This window comes from Carcharhinus amblyrhynchos, chromosome 9 (genome assembly GCF_965287045.1).
Source record: "Carcharhinus amblyrhynchos chromosome 9, sCarAmb.v2.hapA, whole genome shotgun sequence".
Taxonomy (NCBI): domain Eukaryota; kingdom Metazoa; phylum Chordata; class Chondrichthyes; order Carcharhiniformes; family Carcharhinidae; genus Carcharhinus; species Carcharhinus amblyrhynchos.
Window position 1 is genome coordinate 44,052,149 of NC_137332.1, and position 24,338 is coordinate 44,076,486.

The 24,338-nt window shown below is 41.1% G+C and overlaps 1 protein-coding gene across 2 annotated transcripts in view; it reads right to left on the reverse strand.

Moving 5' to 3' along the window:
* The window catches only part of fggy (FGGY carbohydrate kinase domain containing), a 247,266-nt gene that overhangs the window by 210,530 nt on the left and 12,398 nt on the right, over positions 1–24,338 (reverse strand). For both annotated transcript variants that reach the window (XM_080195539.1, XM_080195540.1), the window contains exons 2-3: positions 3,737–3,924; positions 2,099–2,210 (exon numbers count right to left, since the gene is read on the reverse strand). In XM_080195539.1, coding sequence (XP_080051665.1) covers positions 2,099–2,210; positions 3,737–3,913 — 289 coding nt within the window. In that variant the 5' untranslated portion in view covers positions 3,914–3,924. The remainder of the gene's footprint in view (positions 1–2,098; positions 2,211–3,736; positions 3,925–24,338) is intronic.

The window sequence follows — 24,338 nt, forward strand, 5'->3', positions numbered from 1 at the left end:
TTCTCTACACCCTAGCTATGACTGTAACACTACATTCTGCACTTTCTCATTTCCTTCTCTATGAACGTTATGCTTTGTCTGTATTGTGCGCAAGAAACAATACTTTCCACTGTATGTTAATACATGTGACAATAACAAATCAAGTCAAAATCAAAATCCAGGCAGCATGTGGAGACCTTAGTGAGATCACCCAACTTGTGCCATTATTATATCTTATATTTGACAGTGCAAGTTAAGTGCAATAGTCAGACACTTTGCAGCCATAGCTGGATTCCCACACATACAAGGGACTAACCTTGCACCCATGTAGCCATCAAAGCAGCACTGGGACAGTCGGGGGCATTCATTATTAGAAAAGGATACCACTCCATACATGTTAGATTGTGTGTATGTTCATAATCAAAGAAGTAATGCAGGTTTGTGCATGTCACCCGAGAGGTAGCCAAGAATGTTTACTGGCTCAGAATTGTTGGATGGCTGGCTGCTCAGAGCCATTTAAAAATTTGGCTGATGACTCTATAAAGTAACCCACAGATGAAGCCTGTTGCATAAGTTTAATGAGTCATTCATCAACTAGGGCTGACATTAGATGTCTGGACAGTTAAGGTGACGCTTTCCAATATGCACCTGTAAGAGTCTTACTTATGGTCACCATTTGCTGCACGTTGTACAATCTGCCCTACAGAAAAAGGAAGCCCTGTCAGAGGATGAACTGATGGTGATAGGCAGTTCCTCTGATGAAAAGTCTGATTAAAAAGAGGTAGCAGAAACAAATATAGAAAAACAATAAACTGACAGGACCGTGACCGTATCACATTGATCACACAGCACATTGCTATATGCAGCAAAACCTGGACAACTCACAGTTAACAAGAAAATTGGTCCAATAACTTCCATCTAGTGTGGCTACGACACATCCTTGGCATCACATGGAAAGACGTTACCAATGAAGCAGTTCTTTATAGCGCACACATGTCAAGAATGCTAGCCTGGCATGTGCACAGGCTCGAAGATGGCTGCATCCCCCAAAGGTATGTTATATGGGGAGGTAGCCTGAACCAACAGACCAACAGGGCACCCTAAGCTGCATTTCATGGATGCTGTCAAAAGAGACATGAAAGCACTCAACGCCAACCGCCACAAGTGGGAACCTCGAGCTGTGAACTGATGTGAATGGTGCCAGCAACTGTGATCAGGACTTCGCGACCAATGATGACATGCAGGTTCAGAAATTCCAAAGCACATGCCAAACAAGGCATCAGCAGAGATCATCCCAGGCCATCAACAAGGGACAACTGCACATGTGGCAGTTGTGGCAGACTTTGCCGTCCCAGAATTTGCTTGTTCAGCCATTAATACAAATGTAAAAGAGAAACTCATGTGACCTGAACAAGTTCTGAGGCTGCACTCCCAACATCTCTCACAGATGAAAGGATGTCAACAGTGCCAAAGGGAGAGAGACAGAAAGCAAGAAAATAAAGGCCAGTTAACTCAGCATCTGTCATAAGGGAAATGTTAGAAGCCTTTATTAAAGATGTTATGACAGGGCACTTTTGATCTGTAGTTGGTCTTGTAATTGTACAAAATACCTTTTTGAATACCCTTCACTATGAGTGAAGAAAGTCAGGAGGTTTTCATGTATCTTGAAATGGTTGAGCAGATTCTGGTGGGTTGTCTTGAATCTTTTAATCCTTGCAAGGAATGTGGTGCTGATCCGTGCAATCTCTTCAATGAATTGAGTAGTAATAACATGTTTCCTCAGTAATCCTTAATGGCATTTTTCCCAGGTGTTTATTGCACTGGTTTCTTTCAATTGCATCAAGTTTGGGTATTCTTCAGCCTCCATTCTGAAGTCAAAAATTTTGTACTTCTTCAGTTTTTTTTAAATGGTTCAAAAGGTGGGTTACCAACTTGTGATTTAGGTGGTCATGTTATATGATATTACATCACAAGGCATTGTCATGTATGATTATGTCATGTAACATTATGCCAACTAATGTTGCAATGCTTTAAAAATGCTTCGGTCGTGAAGTGGTTGAACACATGACAGATAGGTATATATATTTTTTATATTGATAGGAAGCAGTGGGAAACTTACCTTCTTCATTAACAGCTACAGGCTCAAACTTCTCATCAAGCACAACAAGAGAACAGGTAGCATCAAAGCCAATTCCACGGAGATAGCACAGATTAGCTATCTGAGCTATTCTCTGCAAGATAATGCAATAATAAAATTAGTTATTAATTTGGAGCAGATCATTACAACCTGCATTCTTCTGTATCCACTGAGCAATTGCTTCCTCTTATTCCTGCCTACCTCCTATTCGAACTTTCAGCTCAGTCTGTGCTGATGCCTAAATCAAGCTTGGGGTGAGACTAGTCACAATGTAAGTCTGCTTCATTTATAATCCTTTCTCCCCTTTCCTTCATAGTTTCTGCACCTCACGTCCTATGCACTCTTAAGAAAGCAAGTCAGAAACCACTGTATAGGCCACTTCCAATATCATTCTGATACCAGCAACAGGGGGATATGCAAGAAGGTGTAGGAATTACGACACATCCCAATGGAAAACCACCTGATTTCTGCTTGTCACTTGCCTACAATAGTACAAGAAAGATCATGGAATCAGTGTAGGAGACCATTCAGCCCATCGACTCTGCACCGACCACAATCCTATTGAGGCCCTATTTCTGGAATCCCACATATTTACCCTGCTAATTCCCCTGACTATAGGGTCAATTTAGCATGACAAATCAACTTCACCCACACTTCTTTGGACTGTGGGAGGAAACCCATGTGGACACAGGGAGAATGGGCAAACTCCACACAGGCAGTGACCCGAGGCTGGAATTGAACTCGGGTCCCTGGGGCTGTGAGGCAGCATTGCTAACCACCGTACCGCTGTGCTGTCCCAAAAATGCCATTCAATTTTCAGGTTTTTGCGCTTGATGGTCTCTCCAGTTCAGTGGCACAGTCACTTCTAAAGGCAAAATGTGGGTTTTTGATAATCCAGAGGGCAGCTTTTTGCCCAATATCTGTACAGAACAATAGCATGACTCCAGAATAATAATAGAGAACTTGTACTTCATATGGAAACCACTGAGATATGTCACATGTCACCATATGATTATGGACTGCAGTGGCTGCTATACTATTGGGCCTCCTTCTTCAGAATAAACAGCTTATTCTTGGTCACGGAGTCTATTTCAGGCAGTTGAAAAACAGTTAAATACAATGTACAAGTGCAGCACAGGAAAAACATGAGGCAGTTGCAGAAATTTTTTCAACTAAATGACTGAGTCTGCTACAATTGGCACTTCCTTTTCCAACCATAACAGTGCTATTTGCCAGTGGCTCATCATCTAGTCCATTTAGAACAAATATCATAATGGCTCAGCATCTAGTGCCAGGAAATTTTGGTTTTTATGGAGGGAACTGTTTGCCAATTATTCACTAAGAGCACGATAGAAATGCTGCTTTAGTAATCACAATCTTTATGCCAAATGGCATAAGGACTATGGTTATTGTTGCAACGTTTTCATTAATCTTTATAAATGCAATGAGAATTGACAGAAAACTCTGCTACGTTTCAGTGGCTTAAACTGTAGTTCTTTGTATTTGACAGAAATGCCAGTAGCAGACAAGGTACAGGATCCCCATGTTACAGAAATGCAGGCTGGCCTGTGAATAGTTGTTCTGTTCAATATTGTTACGCAAATCTTCTTATAATTATACCTTTGAAACAGTACAGCATGCTGCCCAGATATCAGCAGAAGACTGCTCATAGTAGTCAGGCTTTGGTTTCCAAATTTGGATCGGTTGTTCAGCCTGCACTAGCACTTTGCCATGATGGTCGACAAGTGCTGCGCGTACACTTGCAGTTCCCACGTCAATCCCCATATAGTACTTCATGTTGGGTCAGTCTGTGAATTAAACAAAGGACATTCAATTGGGAACTGTGCAATATGGTCTTCCACAAGTAAGCAACATTGAATCGTTTACTAAGTCACAAATAACCAAGATCTGACAGCTCATCTGTAAGAGCACTCATCATCTTTGTTACTTCTGACTTTACGGAAATTCATTCCAACGTTCCACACAGCATACTTCATTTGTATGACCAAAACAATCACATAAGCATAATTTCAATGTTTAACGTGAATTATTCATGATGTTCTTTCTATTAATAAAAACACTTAAATGACTGAAAGTGTCAGATCACTTGACCCACATCTTACCTCTGTAAGGAAGTTAGAGAAGATGAAACATTAATTTTGTGGGCTATTTTGATCAAAATCCAAGGTTATTACAGCAGTCCATACAAAACAAATATGCTTTTCATGTGCACGATATAAAATCAAGACCAAAAACTATAAAAATTGCTCATATGAAAACACAATTTTTATGCAGTCCACAAACACCAATTTAAATAAGTAACTTGCACTACCGATTTCTTTCATATAGGTTAAGCCTGATTTCTATTATTTTAATTCATTGCTTCCAGAGACTCTTCACTCGATGAAGTGCAAGAATATGTGCTCATCTGTTGCAAGGTCGATTTAGGATCGGCAACTTGGTTCTCTGAAAATGTTCAGTGATTCTGTAGCTGTCACCAATGAGATTTGGAGTGCACTTTGAGGGTCTTTTATTATAATTAAAAATAAACTTTATTTGATAATGGCATATTTAGAGTCAAGGTACAACGCTTGGTGTCCTGCCCAAAAAAGAGTATGGTGAACTGAGGAAAGTTCACAATATAACAAAGATCTTCCTCAGACCTAAAACCCTAAGGCAGCAAAGTTCAGCTCTACAGCACAACTCATTTTTACACTATGGGAGCCAGGAAGCAAAAAAAAAGCAGAGGTCAAAGCTGCACACATATGTGGCCATCCAGGTCCACAGCAGACACCATTTTCCTGGCCCTGCACTCAACCCTGGAACCCTAAATAACAAGGACACCTATGTCAGGTTCTTATTTATTGATTACAGCTCAGCCTTCAACACTATTATTCCCTTGAAACTCATCTCCAAGCTCTATAGCCTGGGCCTCGGCATCTCCCTCTGCGACTGGATCCTGAACTTCCTAGCGCACAGACCACAATCAGTAAGGATAGGCAACAACACCTCCTCCACGATAATCCTCAACACCGGTGCCCTGAAGGGCTGTGTTCTCAGCCCCCCACAATGCTCCTGTACACCTATGACTATGCGGCCAAATTCTCCTCGTCTGATTTTCAAGTTTGCTGAAGACACCACCGTAGTGGGTTGGACCTCAAACAATGACAAGACAGAGTACAGGAATGAGTTAGAAAATCTGGTGAACTGGTGTGGCAACAATAATCTCTCTCTCAGTGTCAACAAAATGAAGGAGATTGTCATTGACTTCAGGCAGCGTAAAGGAGAACATGGCCCTGTCTACATCAATGGGGACAAAATAGGAAGGGTCGAGAGTTTCAAGTTTTTAGGTGTCCAGATCACCAACAGCCTGTTCTGGTCCCCCCATGCCGATACTATAGTTAAGAAAGCCCACCAATGCCTCTATTTTCTCAGAAGACATAAGAAATTTGGTATGTCAGCTATGACTCTCACCAACTTTTACAGATGCCCCATAGAAAGCATTCTTTCTGGTTGTGTCACAGCTTGGTATGGCTCCTGCTCTGCCCAAGACTGCACGAAATTACAAAAGGTCATGAATGTAGCCCAATCCATCACACAAACCAGCCTCCCGTCCATTGACTCTGTCTACACTTTCCACTGCCTTGGCAAAGCAGCCAGCATAATTGAGGACCCCACGCACCCCGGGGTCTCTTCCACTTTCTTCCTTCGGGAAAAAGATACAAAAGTCTGAGGTCATGTACCAACCGACTCAAGAACAGCTTCTTCCCTGCTGCTATCAGATTTTTGAATGGACTTACCCTGCATTAAGTTGATCTTTCTCTACACCCTAGCTATGACTGTAACACTACATTCTGCACTCTCTCGTTTCCTTCTCTATGAACGGTATGTTTTGTCTGTATAGCGTGCAAGAAACAATACTTTTCACTGTTTGTTAATACATGTGACAATATTAAATCAAATCAAATTATACTGGAAACAAATATACCTCGCACAAGCAATGCTCCCTTTAAACTGCATGCATTCATGGGGCCCTGTGTAAATCTTAAAGGGACCAAGCAATGCAATAAGCTGGCTGTACACAGCAAGCAGAGGTTAAAGGGAACACTGGTCCCATGCAAGCACCAGAAGCACGCGAGGCAATCATGATGTTAGTCAGCATGTGATGCTGAATTGAACACACAAATTTTGGAGCCTGTGGATCCTGTAAATGCGCTTTCTTATACATGCACAGCTGAATATCTGTTCAGCTGCATGAGGGCCTCCCCAAAAAAACTGCTGCTATTTAAAGGCATTACCATTCAACTTTCAGGTGAGATGGTTTTAATTTTCTTTTGCTGCTGCATGATTAGTAGAAATAGTGTAAACTGTGGATTCTGGAGGAATTAACAGGCAAAGTTGCAGACCTTCTTGGGCAGCCATGTGAAATGCAAATATAACAGAGGCAAAAGAGTTGCTGATGAGTTGCTGCAGGGTATTCTGCAGATAGTACACACTAATGCCACTGTGCACTTTTGTTGGAGGGGGTGGATGGGTGCCAATTGTCCTGACTCTCCACTTCCTGCACCTATAGCTTTCCTTTGTGTTTGCAGTTCTCCTTTGTGCCTGGCCAAACAGCGTCCGTATTTTAATTTCCTTTCTGTTTGTACTGCTTCCAGGTCAAGGATCATCAGGTCATGCATGGACCAGTATTTCTTGCCATCCAAGCAATGTATAATTGATCCCTGTCATTGATGTAAGCTCTTAGAAATCCTAACAATTATGGATTCCACGGGCCTTTGAAAGAAATTACACTTTTTCCTTACTGTACTATTTCCATGTCAAACATTGTCCTGCTCCCCCACCCAGTTCACCCTGGACAAAAGAATAAATTTATTGTTTTCCTGACAACTAATTTTTCTAAATACTACAAGTTCTTATCATGAACACTTCAATAACTAGCATATTATATGCCATACATGTGACAAATGATAACACTGTGTTCATAAACCAAGCTTCATTGCAAACACACAGTGTTATTTTATAATTTTATAAAATCCAATATGTTCATCTCAGTTTAGGACAGAGTTTCTGCCTTTTCTTTAAACTCTCAGCATCTGCAGTAATGTTGTATCAGCCTGTAAATTGTTGCAGCATTAAACCCCACCAAAACAGCCTTTGGTTCTTGGTTATAAGATTGTAGCTTGGTTTTGCATTCTTCATATTGCTGTTTTAAAAATCTGTACTTGATTCGGTGCAGTCTGGATAGTGTTCGGGTTGAGCCCAAAAATATTTCAATTTGTTTGGCCTGGTTAACTTTGTCAAGAGCAAAGGTATTGATTTCTGGCAAGCCATTTGACTTCTGGGTACTGGTGGCAGTGAACTGGAATCCAAGAAGAAACGTTTTGCCATAGAATTTCTTACCCTTGGGATTCAGCAAGTTCCTATTTTCTTCTTTAAAAAAGCAAGACATTAAACTGTCATCAGAGTTTTCTTTTTCTAAAATTGACTCTGAACCATTATTTTCAGGTTTTAATTCCTGATCTCCATTTCTTTTTGTCTGTGCCTTTACTTTTAAATGTCCAAGTCTTGGGAAAAGATTTCAACCAACCGAACATCTAAATTCTTCTTCATGACAACTGAACTCACCTCATCATGTTTAAATTCAAGATCATTTTTAACTTATAAGTTCGTCACCATCATTTAACTCTTCAATTTTCTTTTCCAGCAAATGCAGGTTTAACATTGCCTCCCTTTGTGTAAGCATTATATTCCTCCATCAAGTAAAAACCTTTTTGGCTGTTTTAAGAACTTTGTTCAAGTTATGTCAACGTTCAGCCAAGAAAGCTCAATATTCTTTTTCATTTAGTTCATAAACTTGCTTAATTTATTTTTGCTTCTCATCCTCCCACTGTATTTAAGCTTTGTCTAATTCCTATCTAGCAAGAACAACTGCCTCTCTGTTGTGAGGTTTTAATTTACACTCAAGAACACATATCATTCCATACAGCTCTATAGTGTCAGTAGTGGACTCAGCTTTTCCATTCACTTTCACCCCAAAACACATTTTCCCCTGTTTCTTTGTTAGCTTTGAGTAAAGTTGCTTTGCTTCATCGTGCTGATATTTTTCCTGTATTTTAAGTTTAGGCTCTTTTTAAAGTTTTTCTAATTGCCAGTAACTTTTTCTTTTCTGCCTGAAGCTCCAATGTCCCTTTAAAATTACCAAGCTGTGTTTCTGACTCTCTGGACACATGTTTAGTTGAAACATTAATTCTTGCAGCAGGTTTACAGAATTTTCTGATGTGAGGGGGATAAACCTCACCTTGTATTCTTTTTGCAAAATACGTATAGATATCCTCATGGCTATTTCTAAAATTTAAAAAAAAGACAAATATCTTTTAAAATGGTTGAATGGTCCATGATTGTTGAACAAACAAAGCCCTTGGCAGTATTGAGGAGACATGCACCTTGTTATCTCTGAAGAGACACTCTGTGGGCTCACAGATCAAATTCAAATAGAACTATACAAAGGTCATCTGCATTTCATAACCCAGGCTGGCCAACCAGAGCCCGCTCATCTGCTAGAATAAAGGACCCCACAACATTTCTTCCAACTCTTAATGTTTGCGACATTTAACACTTTCGGGGATCCCAAAAAGGGGCACTCATCCCTTATCAAAGACAATGTGGAGAGGTGGAGTCATGTGACATGGATCGCTAGATTATATAACCAGTAATATTGCCTTGCTATACTGCAGAAATCTCATTCTGCTGTTTACCATCCGACACACAGCCTCTCCAAAAAGGAGCTCTCTGACCGGGTTTGGGCATCTGGCCTCAATCTACAGCACTTCCACTGGAAATACTGTACCATTGCCTGTAAGACTGATTCATCTCTACATGCCTATCTCATTGTGTGAAGTCAACACCACGAGATAAGTCAATTAACCAGCATTAGTTTTCAGCTCAAACACGTCCGTGATGGAAGGCCTCTTTGGATTTTGCTTCTGGACTCTGGAACCTATGTGAAATAAACATTCTTTTCTTGGTGGTCTTTGTCCTGTAAACATTTATTTTCCCTCTCACTGATTTACTGTACAAGTACAGGGAAGGCAATATTGCAGCCCTCCTCCCATTTCCTTATGCAAATAAACTAATTTTTTATGTTGATCCAATCTCAAATTTGCTGTGGGGTTTTTAATAGAAGTTGGATCACACCAAAACTGAGTTGGGGAAATGCTGCTTATAAGGAGACAGCAATACCTTGTTCTCAACCTTCTTCCTAACAAGAAATCAACACCTTCAATAGATTACGCCTACAATCACACAAGTAGTGCTTAAATTTTAAATTAAGCCCGTACAAAAGAACTGGTAAACAATATCCATCACTACCCCAATCAAAAGCTTTTTATTCTGCCAACGTTCATGTCACCTGCCAACATCAATGACTTTGCTGATCCTGTACCTGAAGGATAATATCAATTTGTCTGCCTCAACAGCTGAACATGATGAACCTTACCTTTGAGCAAAATTTTTTTATATCTTTGCATCACTGATTTATTCTCTCAGTGAATTTTGAAGGGATTCCCTGATTGTCATGAATATGACCATCAGACCAATATGATCTGAAGGAACACACCTTGACTTGCCTTTTAACATCCAGCACATGTCTTTTCTCATGACAGAAGTAGCGTGTTTGTCACTTTCAATTAAACCTGCCCTCTGAATCTTCACTTCTACCATTCCAAGAAGGACGTAGGTGTTTACTGTAATAAGTCCTCGGAGACGGAAGTCCCTTCACCAAAATGCCTTTATTTATAAGATCCAACAACACTATACAGAGTGCTCTCAGTATGCAGTCTACATTCCGAGTCCAGAGGAACTGACACTCCTGTTTAAATACCGAGCATGGGGCTCCCTGATTGCACCATTAATTTAGCCCACTCTTTATTGATTAAACAGTTTACAATACAAAAATACATTACACTTTCAAAATATCATCTCACAAAGGTAGTTATAAAGATAACACCTGATATAACACAGCATCAGCAATAAACATGCTACTTTTAATACAACAGCACAAACAACACGGCACACTAACAGTTAGTGTGCATTGCGAGTTATCCACAAATGGCCTTCCAAGGTTGCAAACATCTCACAATAACTATAAACCAGCAAACTATAACATAAACAATATCGACAGCTAATGCCGTTCTTTAATCAATAACAAACAACTCCCTTACAATAAGGAAGAATTTGTTGTAATTTACTACTTTCCAGGGCTTTGTCCTCTGTATTTATCCCTTCCAAGGATTTCACCTCTGGGCTTCTGCTCTTGGGACTACACTTTTTGGGGTTGACTCTCCGGGGGCTCTGTCACAATAAAATGACCGTTCTGAGTCAGCAGCAACCCTCCAGGGTTTCTCCCCCAGATTTTCTCACCTTCTGGATTTTCACCTGCCAGACTAGCATCAATTGGCCCTTAATCAGGGACATCTTTTTGTGGGCCCTTAATCAGAAAATTCATATTCAAGCAGGCCAACTTCAATTGCCTCATTGAAATTGTCACATTTACCTTCTCCCTCTTTCTCAGCAGAATCTTCTTTCTCCTCATCATCAACCTTCCTCTCATTCCAATTTCTCCAGAAGGTTCCAGTCACTAATCATTTATAGAACATAGAACATTACAGCGCAGAACAGGCCCTTCGGCCCACGATGTTGCGCCGACCAGTTAAAAAACAATGACCCTCTAACCTAAACCAATCCCTTTTCATCCATAAACCTATCCACGGATCTCTTAAACGCCCCCAAACTAGGCGCATTTACAACTGCAGCAGGCAGGGCATTCCAATCCCTCACCACCCTCTGGGTAAAGAACTTACCCCTGACATTTATGAGTTAATTCATTGTTGTCTGCCATTACTGAGGCTTGCCTTACTGTACAAACTTTGTGGGCCTGCAGTGAGACTTTAACCCCAAAAGCAGTCTACTTTTGAATTCTCCATCAACATCATTTCCCCAAGATTATCAAAGTTTTATTCCACCTTCATCAATCTATTCTATCTTTTGAATGTCCTTTCCTTTCCCTTTGCAAATTTTACATGGGTCTGGATCGTTTGCTTTCTCAATTTCTGCCTGTGGGCTTCTGGTACCAATTCTTAAGCACTGAATAAAGCCAGCTTCTTCATTATCAAATGAGTGCTCTGCTCAAAGAGATGAGCATGTCACCAAAGACCTCACCACCAAAACACTTTGTAGGAGCATAGTTCACTGTTCTTTGGCCAATTCAGATTAATGGCAATTTTCTAAAAGGTCGCAAAGTACGGCCAGAATTTTACCACCTTGTCCTCCCCGAGGCTCGCAGAATGACAGTCAGTCTTCCGTTGGCCTTGGGCGGGATCTTACGAGCCTGGGGCGGGCAAGGTGGTAAAATTCCAGCATACTTCTCCACTCCCTCCTCACTCAGCAAAAAGTCTTTGCTAAACTCTCTTAGCTCCTGACCTTCTGTTAATCCCCATGTGCTCTGTTACAGTCTGCAAAATGTCTTTTTCCAATTATTCCGAGTCTCTGGAAGTCAGATCCTCTTTCTGATCCTCAAAAGGTACCCATGTGAATTTCCAAATAAAATATAGCAAAAGCAATGTGAAGTCTTGTTTGTTTAAATGCTGGACGATTTCTCCAGTGAACTAGTTTTATGGTCTCTGGCCTCGAGTCCCAGTTTTGATTCATTCCCCGTGGGGAAACTGTAGACCAAAATAACCAAATTTATTAAAGCAGCCCGCAAATGAAGAAATTTCCAGCAATATTTTACTTTATGTAATTTGCAATTTTACATGAATCATGAACCCAAGTTGAACATGAATTAACAGACAAATGACACTTCAAATAAAAAGGTACATTTAACTTTAAACAGTTGATATAAAAACACAGACGTGTTATACAACTATGAACATGCATGGCATTACATAGCTACACAGTTGCTATGCGTTATTGCTGTTCGTTATTCACACAGAGTAGATCAGGAGCCCGATCCAACAGCAGTTTTTGCCTCCATGATTCAAGGGGACAATTATCATCAGAAAGGCAAATTTCTTTGCCAACCTATGCCCTTCTACCACTCCCATGGCCATTTATAGCCCCTACCTAATGCCAACTCATCGCAACCCATGGTTCCCATATAGCCCATCATTTGTCCTTACAGCCTCCATGCCAACTCAGGCAGTATTCACCATGAATATACTTCAGTACCCCATTAAGATAAAATGAATTTCTACATGTCTATCGCAGATTTTAAAAATCCATAATTCATAAAAACCCTTTCACTATGTGTACATTCCTTCAGCTGCATAATCCCTTATACAAAATTTCATTCAAGTACTCAATCCATTGGAATTCATAGTCCCACTTCAATCAGTCTGTAACCATTTATAGCTGCCAAATTCTGAAACAACAGGTGCCCCATTATGCCAGTGGAAGGTAGTGAAATCATTTATGTAGTAATCATCTAGTAATGATAAGCCTCAGGCTTGTGTCAACAGAAAAAGTGAAATAGCAAACATTGTTTGTATTTTAACAATCCGTGCAGTTACTTCAAAGATTTAAAGGGCATGTGTTTTAAATATCTTGGTAGGTTGACAATTCTTTTGACTGTCCTCCTTTAGACAGTTGCTTTTGATACTTTTAACAGTTGTCTTTGAAAGCTCTCTGGACAGTTGCAACAAGTGTATGCATTTTTTATGGACATATGTTTCCACTTTTAACAACCCAGAAGGGCACCTTACCTCTCCCAAACGGCACTTGATCTCTTCAAACCCTGTCGTTGGACAATACTCAAAGGGGTACCCTATTTCTCCAAAATCGGATCTCCAAAGGATGTCAGAACATTTAGTCCTGTTCCTAACAAGTCTAATCTGCGCACAGTGTCTTTCCTATTCCTGCCAAATGAAAGTCAGACATGAATGGAGGCAGCTTCAATTTTACTTAGGCAGCTGCTTCTGCAAAATCCGCGTGCACTTCCACTGACCCAGCCCCATTACTGTACCATAAAAATGCTAGGTGCCATGTTTGGTGATAGATTTCTGAATATCAGCCTCCTCTGCCATTGTTGCAATGATAGAGAGGCTCTCCATCATTACAAAAATTTAGGCCTTCCGTCTTTGCATCTGTGCACTGATGGCATTCACCCCCCAGGTGCTCTGCTTATAACTCTCAATTACGTCTGTAGATCTATTTTATTTTTGGCCACGTTAAGTACATCTTTCCTCGAGGTGGTCCATATCCCTCTATTCCCGGCCTATTCATGTATCTATTGAGACCCTCTTGAACGTTGTTGTAAAATCCGCTTCCACCACCTCCTCTGGCAGCACATTCTAGGCATTCACCACCTTCTATGTGAAAAACTCACCCTTTTACATCTCCTTTAAACTTTCCCCCTCTCGCTCTCAACCTATGCTCTGGGTAACTGAGCTTTCAACCCTTGGAAAAAGACTCTGACCAAGCACTCTGTCCAAGCCTATCATAATCCTGTAAACCTCTATCATGTCCCCTGCCCACCACACCCCCAACCTGCAAACCAGGCAACATCCTGGTAAATCTCTTCTGCATCCTTTCCAATGCATCAACTTCCTGATAGTGTGGTGACCAGAAGTCTTATACAGTCTAAACTAAGTCTTATACAGCTGCAACATGATTTTACAATTTCTATTATCAATGCCCCAACCAATGAAGGCTAGCATGCCATATGCCTTCCTGACTACCTTGTCCACCTGAGTTGCCATACTCCATACTCAAACCTTCCTTTATAGGTTGTGTAAAAAAAGTGGTCCTGAAAAGTGGTTCAGCTGAGTTGCCGCCTTCAGAGAATTGTGGATCTGCACACCTAGATCCCTCTGTATGCTAATATTTCTGAGGGCTCTACCATTTACTGTATACTTTTCTTCTACAGTAGACCTTTCAAATCACATCACCTCACATTTATCCAGATTAAACTGCATCAATGAAAACATTCTTAAAAACAATTACAGTTTCTGCAGCCATTTTAAAGAAATGACATATCTTCGTTACTGCCCTGCTTCCAAGTCATAAGTCACCACAAGTCTGCAGGCTTTCTCACAGAGTTGGCCACCATTTCCATGCTGTAAAGTAAGGGCTTCTAATTCTGCACAAAGCTGTGTACCAAGTTGGCATCTGACTCCTCCATGCTGCTTGACAGTGAATCCGGCTCCATACCAAGCCTACCAGGTAATCGTTCCTGTTTACTGCTGCATTAGCTCTCTCATCTGAGTTCTTTGCATTAGAACTCAGCTGTGACCTCACCCTTTGAAGGGCTATGCGCTCTTCTTTCCCTGGTCTTACTGCAACCCTGGTGACTAGTGAATGCCGATTGTGCCTCTATACTACCCGCAAAGATAGGTACACCAATAATGTATATGTATAAAAAGGCAAATAAATCATAGTAGTGGAACAAACAAACACAAAATTAATGATAATGAAAAGTGTCCCACAGCCAAGTTGTGAAAATGAGTATATATTTGGGAAGATTGCTTTCTCCCACTCGAAAAAAATCTTTTATCTGGCATGAAAGTTTTTTTTTAACTTGAGTGCTATGAGTTAAATTATATCACATTTAAAAAAATAATGATTTTACTATAAGGGAGAGTGTTGCTATGATTTAAACCATATAATAGTCTGTTGGAAAGAACATGATCGCTGAAGTGAAAGGCCTTTTCTGTTCTTTAGCTCATGTGAAAAGATGGCAATGAATTTCAGGCGTGAATTTTGTTGGCAGCCGATGTAAAAACTATCCTAAATTCTGTACTCCACAATCATAAACAACAAGAATTTATTGTGTGGTTTGCTGGTCACACATGTGGTGTACAGAAGATATGTTGGTGCAGCTGCCCAAAAGCCGTCGGTGCTCCTTTTCACGTCGGCAGATTCGGTTCCAATGACATAATTATGGGTAAACAGCAATTTTTATGCAGACGCCTGGGCAAGAAACCTCAGTAACTTGCCCACCGGGTGAAGACTGGGGCAGGAGGATCAGGACCATATGGGTATGTTTCTTTCATTTTCTTTGTGGGATGAGACAGTGCAGGAGTGCTCTTCTAAGTCCCACAAGGAAATTGTGGACCTCCCTTGATACAGACTTTCCCAACAGCAGGATCTCCACAAGATAGTCCTGGCAGCTGACCTCACCATCTACCAAGTGCCGTGATGTGGTGATGCTGGCGTTGGACTCAACTGATGAAGGAGCAGCGTTTTGAAAGCTCATGATTCCAAATAAACCTGTTGGACCTCAACCTGGTGTTGTGAGACTTCTTAATCTACCAAATGTCGGTAGACACTCTGAGGGCCACAGGATTTCCCTACTTCCTCCCAATTTTCCACGTACTGGGTGGGATGCAAAGGAGGCCCAGGAACTAAACTAAAGTGGGCCTCATTTCCGGAGAGGTGGGTGAGTTTCTGACATTGATGCCAGGTGCTGAAAAAGGAGCCATCACATTCGGAACACATTATTCCAAAGGTGAGAAGATTCCATTCACGCACAAACATTCAAAATCGACTGGCAGGAAAAGACCAGCTGGTCTATCAAGCCTGCTCCACACTCACGAATGCTGCAGCATCATGACGAGACTCATCCAAAACCCCCTCAGCCACATAAAACATATCCCTGCTTGATAGTTGTGTTGAATGTATATGTTGTGATTCATTCATCTGTACTTGTCAACATTTATAAAGCGCAGAATTATAAAAAGATTGAATAAAAAAGCAGACGGTTTGCAGCTAAATAAATAAACCGTCACAAGCTAATATATAATTACGCTTCAAACTTATTATTTGAGCACATACTGCCAGCAGGTAGTCTTGCCTGTTGCAGGGTAAATATAACAAAATAACAGAAACAAAGTCAGTCATTTTTTGTTCCATTGTGGACTGTGCAGCCAAATTGTCTACATACAAGCAGTTAGCAGGCTAAGCTTCACCGCAGTAGAGGCATCTCACTAAATTAACCCCATATAAGTTTATAAGTTTTAATTCTCATGATGGCACAGTGGTTAACACTGCTGCCTCACAGTGTCAGGGAGCTGGGTTCAATTCCAGCCTTGGATCACAGTCTGTGTGGAGTTTGCACATTCTCATTGTGTCTGCATGGGTTTCCTCTGGGTGTTCTGGTTTCCTCCCACAGTCCAAAGATGTGCTGATCAGGATGATTAACCATGACCCTAGTGTTCAGGGATTAGAGGGTAAATATGTGGAGTTATAGGAATAGGGCCTAGTCGGTACAGACTCAATGGGCCAAATGGCCTCCTGCACTGTAGGGATTCTGATGTTCTCAGTGGAATGAAGAAATATTCACTTCTTGCCTGCCCATTGGAGAATTGTTTTGTCTGCTAATCCTGCAAATTCAGAAGAAAATCACAGCCACTTTAGAATTCTGATCCAGGAAGTAATTCCTGATTTCCACAGCTTGTGATATTTCAAATGTGGTACAAATAAAGAAACCAGTATCTGAGGATTTACAGCAGCCTTTGCTCTCACCAAATCTCCCACTATTATTGCCCCAAAGTGGATCAGTTTGGCAGTGCCATGCTCTCATGTGGATCTCACCATTCGTCCCTTACTTGTGTAATAATCCCGAGAGCTGGGTGGGCTGTGTGAAGATTAGGTTGTGACTCTTCCCACCTCTGGGGAGGAGGAGGAGAAAATGTGACAAAGCTCTAAACAGTTCTGTGAGAGGAAAAGAGAGTGAGGTTGGTAGAGAGAAGATAAAATGCCGTTGCAGTAGCAGAGTTGTATTTTTGTTATTATTTTATCACATGTTTTCATTGAATCATAAAACCCTACAGTGCAGAAAGAGGCTCTTCGGCCCATCGAGTCTGCACCGAACACAATCCCACCCAGGCCGTACCCCCATATCCCTACATATTGTACCCACTAATCCCTCTAACCTACGCATCCCTGGACACTAAGGGGCAATTTCTTAGCACGGCCAATCAACCTAACCCGCACATCTTTGGACTGTGGGAGGAAACCGGAGTACCCAGAGGAAACCCATGCAGACACAAGGAGAATGTGCAAACTCCACACAGACAGTGACCCGAGCCAGGAATCAAACCCAGGACCCTGGAGCTGTTAAGCAGCAGTGCTAACCACTGTGCTACCATGCCACCCAAATATAAAGAATTTTATTTTTAATGACACCTACTATCATGTGCTTGATAGTATTTGGAGCTTTATCTAGAAGAAACTAAAGAGCTAGCTATCCAGTGTTTACATGAAAGTAGAGGACATCCAAGCAAATACAAGTTGATACAGCTCAAATTAACAAAAGCATCCTAACTCTTTCATCACTAATGATATTTATTCTTAAGTCAATTCCCCAAGATTTCAAAGACTGGAGTGTACATTGCAATGTACACCCCATGCACTGGGATGTACTCAATGAGTGGTATGTTTTTGCAATTACAGACTGAGCTGTATTATCAGTTCTCTCTATAAATAATTATTCAGCAACACCATAACAGTATTGAGAATAGTGCCACAGCTTGAAAATCAATAAGAGCAAGACATGTGCCAGATCATAATGAGGCTATGGCTTCTTCTGCTATTAGCAAGAGCTTAGAAATGCTGGTGGCATGAATTAACATAACCTGTGTTGACAGCCCAGGTATCCCAACATTACTAGTCATGTACTTGACTGGAAATCAACATATATGATAAAAGTGGTCAAAAGCAAACGGCTTTGGACTGAGTAGAGAAAGGTACAGTTTCCACTGATGGAAGGGTCAAGAACCAGAGAACATTGATGTAAGGTGATTTGGCCAAGGAATAATCGGTGTTACGACCAGTCCCTGGCTGAGGTTTGTTACCCTTTGTCCCCTCTGCAGGAACTATCTAGGCAGGAGTCCCAATCAGATAAATTCGAGGTAGCATCCCTCCAAATTGTTATGCCCCTGGGTGAGGAGGAATGAACTGGCTCCCTTTACTCATTCAATCTCCTTGGTTGGTTGTAACAAGATTATTTCAAAAAATGATCCTGTTTCTTGTGCATACCTTTCCCTGGTCCAATATATTTCTGTTTTAAAAGGAGCCAACTTAACTACGCTTTCTTGAGTTAAAGAGAGTGAGTTTATTAGCTACTAAACATGATATAATAAAAAACTTTAGTTTTTACACAATGAATGGTTACGATCTGGAATGTACTGCCGAAGAGTTCAGTGGAGCCAAGCACAAGTGGGGTTTTCAAAAGGGAACTGGATAAGCACCAAAAGAGAAAACAATTGCTGGGCTACTGGAAAGGGCAGTGTGAAACTAGCTGAGTTGCTATTTCAGAGTACCAGAGACATAATGGGTTGAATGGTCTCTTTCTGAGTTGTAACCGTTCAATCATTTTATGATTCTAGAATCTCTAAAGATTCCAAGGCCCAATTTATGTGAAGTAAACTTTTAGTAAGTAATTTTGAGCAAAACAAGAAAGTTACATACTTGTCAATAATCAGCTTTTCATCCCAGTTCGACACTTGTTACCATTTCACAAGAAAGATTAGCTTTTTTGACCGTGACTGGAGGTTGTTAAGACATACCAATCAAATCAATCTAAAGGCACAAATGGAGGCTGTCAGAGCTTATCAGATCAGTTGGAGGACAAGCCCTTGGCATTAATTTGTATAGCCACTATTAGTTGCACAAGCAAAGTTTTGAGATGAGCAAAAGTTTTTTGCTAGTCAAGTATGTTTTTATTCAGTGTTATGAGGCTACTAAAATAACAATATGTAATTTTCCTCAAGACAATTAATGAGGGCATTCTGTGAATTTTCAATGGAGGTTTATTTCTTCCCATATGAGCTGCAGCCACTTCTTTAAATTGCAGAGGATGTTTACCCGTATGAATACAATAACCATTTACTGAGCGTTCATGTCACACCACTGGTGGGATTAAAGGGTTAAAATATCAACAGCAACGAACTTTCCATAATTTAAGTTAATTAAGCTTAACTTCCCATATTTGGAATTTTGCTACAGCATGCTGTAATGCTATGCAGAGTAAGGTTTCATTGTTTGCATTGTAAGTAACAGTTCCTGGTTATATTCCATAACCTAGCAGTTTGTTTATGGACACGCTGTAATGTTCTCTTTATTATCACCTACATTAAGGCTGTAGACGTCCAAGGGAAAATATGAGGAATGATCAACTATAAAATAACAGCTTGCTATCCAGACTGCAGCCAAGCATAAAATTCAGCTCCCCATAACTCTTCCAAGAAAATTTATGGGGTGAATTTTCTCTTCGAAGGTGAAGTGCTGCCACCGGGGCTGAAAATGGGAGCCAACCCATTTCAGGATGCAATAGAACCATTGATGGCTTATTGCTGGCAACAGCCAATTAAAAGGCCATCCAATGAAATGGGAGTGGAATCAGGCAACCAGCAGTTCAGCAGCATCAGCAGCTCTACTGATGCAGCGCCAGGGAGAGGGAATCTCAGTGGCAGGGTATTATTGAAAACAGCTGAATTGGGTTGGAGGTTGTTGGGACCGGGCCTCGTTCATTGAGATGGGGGTGGGCAACTGCATTGCCACTGCCACTGCCACTGCAGACCCATGGAATCTGGAGTGCCGAGATTCATGTCCCAGGATGCCGCTGGAAATCTCCAGGTTTCACCTGGTGGTCTCCCCACAAGGTAGCAACTATGCCAACATGGGCAGAATTCCTGAGGAGGCGTGAATTGGCTCTTAACTGGACACGTAAGTGGCTCAACTGGTTTCGCAGTTAGCAACAATGGCGCCAACATTACTACCAATAGCAATATGGCTCAGTAGCAAGAAAACCTTGAGTTTCCTTTCGGACACATCCGCCACCATTTTGCCAGCCCTCCCATCTCCTAATCTGTTCCCCACGACCAGGAAAATTCAGCACCATGTTTCTGCACTTAATTTGATTTGATTCTTTATTGTCATATGTATCAGCACATAGTGAAAAATATTGTTTCTTGCGTGCTATAGAAAGTAACCATTCATAGAGAAGGAAACGAGAGAGTGCAGAATATAGTGTTACAGTCATAGCTAGGGTGGAGAGAAAGATCAACTTAATGTAAGGTAGGTCCATTCAAAAGTCAGATGGCAGTAAGGGAGAAGCTGTTCTTGAGCCGGTTGGTATGTGACCTCAGACTTTTGTATCTTTTTCCTGACAGAAGAGGTGGAAGAGAAAATGTCCAGGGTGCATGGGGTCCTTAATTATGCTGACTGCTTTGCCAAGGCAGCGGGAAATGTATACAGTGTCAATAGATGGGAGGCTGGTTTGCATGATGGATTGGGCTACATTCACAACCTTTTGTAGACATTGTTAGGCTTTTTTTATTCTTTCAAAGGAAGTGGAATCACTGGCTAGGCCAGTATCATCATTACACATCTTAATTGCTATTAAGAAGTTGGTGATGAGCTGCTTTCTTGACCCACTGCAATTCTTGTGGCGTAGGTGCACCCAGGTTAGGAAAGAAGTTCCAGGATTTTGACTCAGTGCCAGCAAACAAACAGTGACGTAGTTCCAAGTCAGGATGGTATGTGGCCTGGAGAGGAACTTCCCAATTTTCCCGTGAGTCTGCTGCCCTGGCCTTTCTAGGTGGTAGAGGTTGTGAATTTGGAAGGTGCTGTCAAAAAAACCTCATTCAATTGCTCCAGTATGTCTTATAGATGGTAAGTATCTGTGGTGGATGGAGTGGATGTTGATGGTGGATTGATTTGTCCTGGATGGTGCTAAACCTCTTGAATGTTGTTGGAGCTGCATTCATTCAGATGAGTGAAAAGTATTCCATCACTCTCCTGCTTTATGCCTTGTAGATGGTGGACAGGCTTTGGGGTGTCAACAGTTGAGTTTCTCTCTGCAGAATTCCCAGTCTCTACTCTACTCTTATAGCCACAGTATTTATATGGCTGGTCAATGGAAATCCCCAGGATATTGATAGTAGATTCAGTGATGACAATACCATTGAATATCAAAGGGAGTCAGTTGGATTCTCTTTTGTTGGAGATCATCATTACTTGGCATTTGTGTGAATAGTACTTGCCACTTATCAGTTCAAGTCTGAATGTTGTCCAAGTCTTGTTGCACCTGGGCAGAGACTGCTTCAGTATCTGAGGAATTGCGAATATTGTTCAATCATCAGCAAACACCCCACTTCTGACCTCATGATGGAAGAAGTCATCATCGTTATAAAGTGTAATGGTTTTTCTGTTCCGTAAAAGAAAATAAACCCCAACATGGGCCAGAAATTACAGCTGCAGTTAATAGGAGTTGAATGTTTGACATGTTTGTTGGAATGACCATCTTCAATGCATTATATTAAAATGAAGATTTAACCTAAATAATTTAACTTACCTAGACAGTTGTATTGCAGTCAATACGGGTAATTTTATGTTGACACTTTAAATATTTCTAGTGTTACCAGGAGAAAATAGCTTTGGTTTGAATGGCAGAACTAAAAGCAGAACTATATTGGCTCCAAAACGCATAAAACAAAGGGCAGAATTTTCCCACCCCACCTGCCACGGGAGCCAGATATGGACCATGCAAAGGCCCATTGACCTCAGGTGGGATTTTCTGGCCTTAGGGCGAGCGCAGCCAGAAATTCCCACCCAAAGTGTCAAGATCCAAATCTTCTGGCACCAGGGCTACCCATATCCCCAGGACAGAAACTTTACACCATCAGCACTCAGGTACTTTTATCTAATTTTCATATTTACATTGCTGTTCTTAAGTACATCAGGATTCTCCCACTAGAATAAAATATTGTACAGCCTTACAGTTCATGTTATGACTGCCCATGTCCCACTGCATTCATTTTGGGCCTCAGATCACATTCCAACTTGGAGCCAGAGCCTGCCAGCACAGAGCTGCCCTCAGGTTAGTGGGTCAAAGGATTTGGTTTCAAAGGAGTTGGGAGTGATTGGAAAGGTACTCCTAGACAGGATTGGGGTAAGCAGTCCAGTCCCTTCTGGCGCAACAAGCAGGTATTATTTACCTATGTTGTTACAGGACTTCCATAGGGTGGTATCCCTAATCGCAGTGATCACTACCCCCAGGGAAAACAATGTTGGAGCATGGTTCTCAATGAGGAAACCGGCCCAATATTTGCACGTGGAACAGGCCTTCACCTACCTTAAATGTGAGTAACTGACATCTCTTGTTCATCTTTACACAGAATAGCATCTGGTGTATTTCTGCATGCAGTTTCTACCTATCACTGGGGACTGTGAAATTATGCCTCAAATGTCCCAATTTCTGGGGCAATAACTTTCTCCATTTTAGTTTTCATCTTAATAAATTTGACACTTATTAGAAACCATCATTTAATTAACAAAATAAATTGATGTGCTTAATTAATGGCAATAATATTTTCCTTACCTAAGGAGTTAAGTTTAAATGATGTAAAGTAATTAGCATGTTATTTAGGCTGATAATTACATTTCTCTTCTATCTCATTCGGGAAGATTTTCAGCTCCCATTTTTGTCAGCCGGGATCAATGACGGCAGTGGAAAATCTGGCGGGAGGCCAAAATCACGCTTCATGTTGATTGACCTGCCAGTGACGTAAGGGGAATCCCAACATTGGAAAATCCATAAAATAAATTTGTATCGTATTATCAGATTTCTATACGTGAATTACAACTGCTCTCCCAAAGGTGTGCATCTGGTGAGCAGAATTCACCAAAAGAGTTCAGGTGAGAGCATTGTTCAGTGAGGAGTAGGTCATGCCCAAGCACTTGCCCTGAAACTGGGGATTTAGGGGATGATCTGTTGGGTGGGGTGGTGCTGTTAGGGGGGTGGGTGGGGGAACAGGTGTTTAGAAGCGGGAGGACAGGGGTGGTGGATGTTCTATTCGTAATGTTTTGTACCATGGCCGTGCCCCGATCTTTTAAAAAAATGGCGGGGCAGGCATCCTTTCAATTTTTTTTTGACTATCAGCCAAAGGAGACGGCAGAGAAAACCCACCATTGGGGCCGATGGTTTCCACACTGTTTTTCCCGCCTACTGCACTACTTTGCTGGAAATTTGGAAACATCATCCATTGTCTCATTCTGTTCCTGCTTAGTTATGTTCAATCTGCTCTTTTATCACACTTCAGTTCTCCCTCAATATTTGAATTTTCTTTTTCATTTAGTTGTTAACTTCTATCATGATGGCCCTTTGGTTACTATTAATCTCAATGAATTTCTTCATTATTAATTTTACACATGCCTTTTTTTCCATCTTCTTACCAATATTTCCCAGCTCTCTGTTTCCCTGCTGAAAGTGCTGACTTTTTAACTGATACTCCTGCAGATGCTGGGGAAATATCAGTCGCTTGCCCAAATGACCATTTCCCATGCATGAGGACCTTAACAAGAAATTCACGCTTAGGTATATTACAACGGTATCAGACCTTATCCTTACCTAATGACCATAAATGCCACAATTTCCACTGAGCAGTCTTCAACAGTAGGAAGCCTGGTTGTGTTTTTCCTCCCTCACCTAGTGATACTGAGGTCAATTTTAACATACAGCCCACACACTATCCTGGCGAAGATTGACACAGGCTGGAGAACAAATCTTGGGATGCTTCTGGTCAGTATGACTCAGCTAGACATTGGATAAATTCATGAACCATCATGTAGCTATCTGCTTACTTTCTGTGTTTTTTATCACTGAATACCTTTCACCCAAAATGTTCTGGTTTCCTTTCTTTCTGTCAGCTGGTTTTAATCTTTCCACTGTCAGTCCACCCGATCTCCACTGTGTATCTGTAACCGTTCAAATAAACTGCCGCTTACTCACCATTTAGTATCCTTTGCCCTAAATTCTAGAATGTAGCAAATTCAATTGCCAATATTCCAATTTGTGAGGTGCCTAGCTTTTGAAGGGACTGATTTTTTTGTTCGTTATAGTGCCTGAGCAAAATGTTACACAAAATTGAAATTCTGAAAGCTTAACTTGTTTTTTACAAAAAAATAACATTTTCCACCCAAACAAAGACCAACTATTTGTATTTTCCTGTCTCAAGCCACTCACTCGACATCAGCCATCATCCTTGGGCAAAGTTAGAGATTTCAAAAACTATTTTATTTCTCATAGGTCAGTGGATATGTAGAATTGTCTCCCAGAAAAGTTACTCAGCTTGACGACAATAGAACCTGCCAGTCAAAAAGACGAATTAATATTAGTTGAGATGGAGAATTTAGGATTGTAGATACTAACAACACTGCTTGA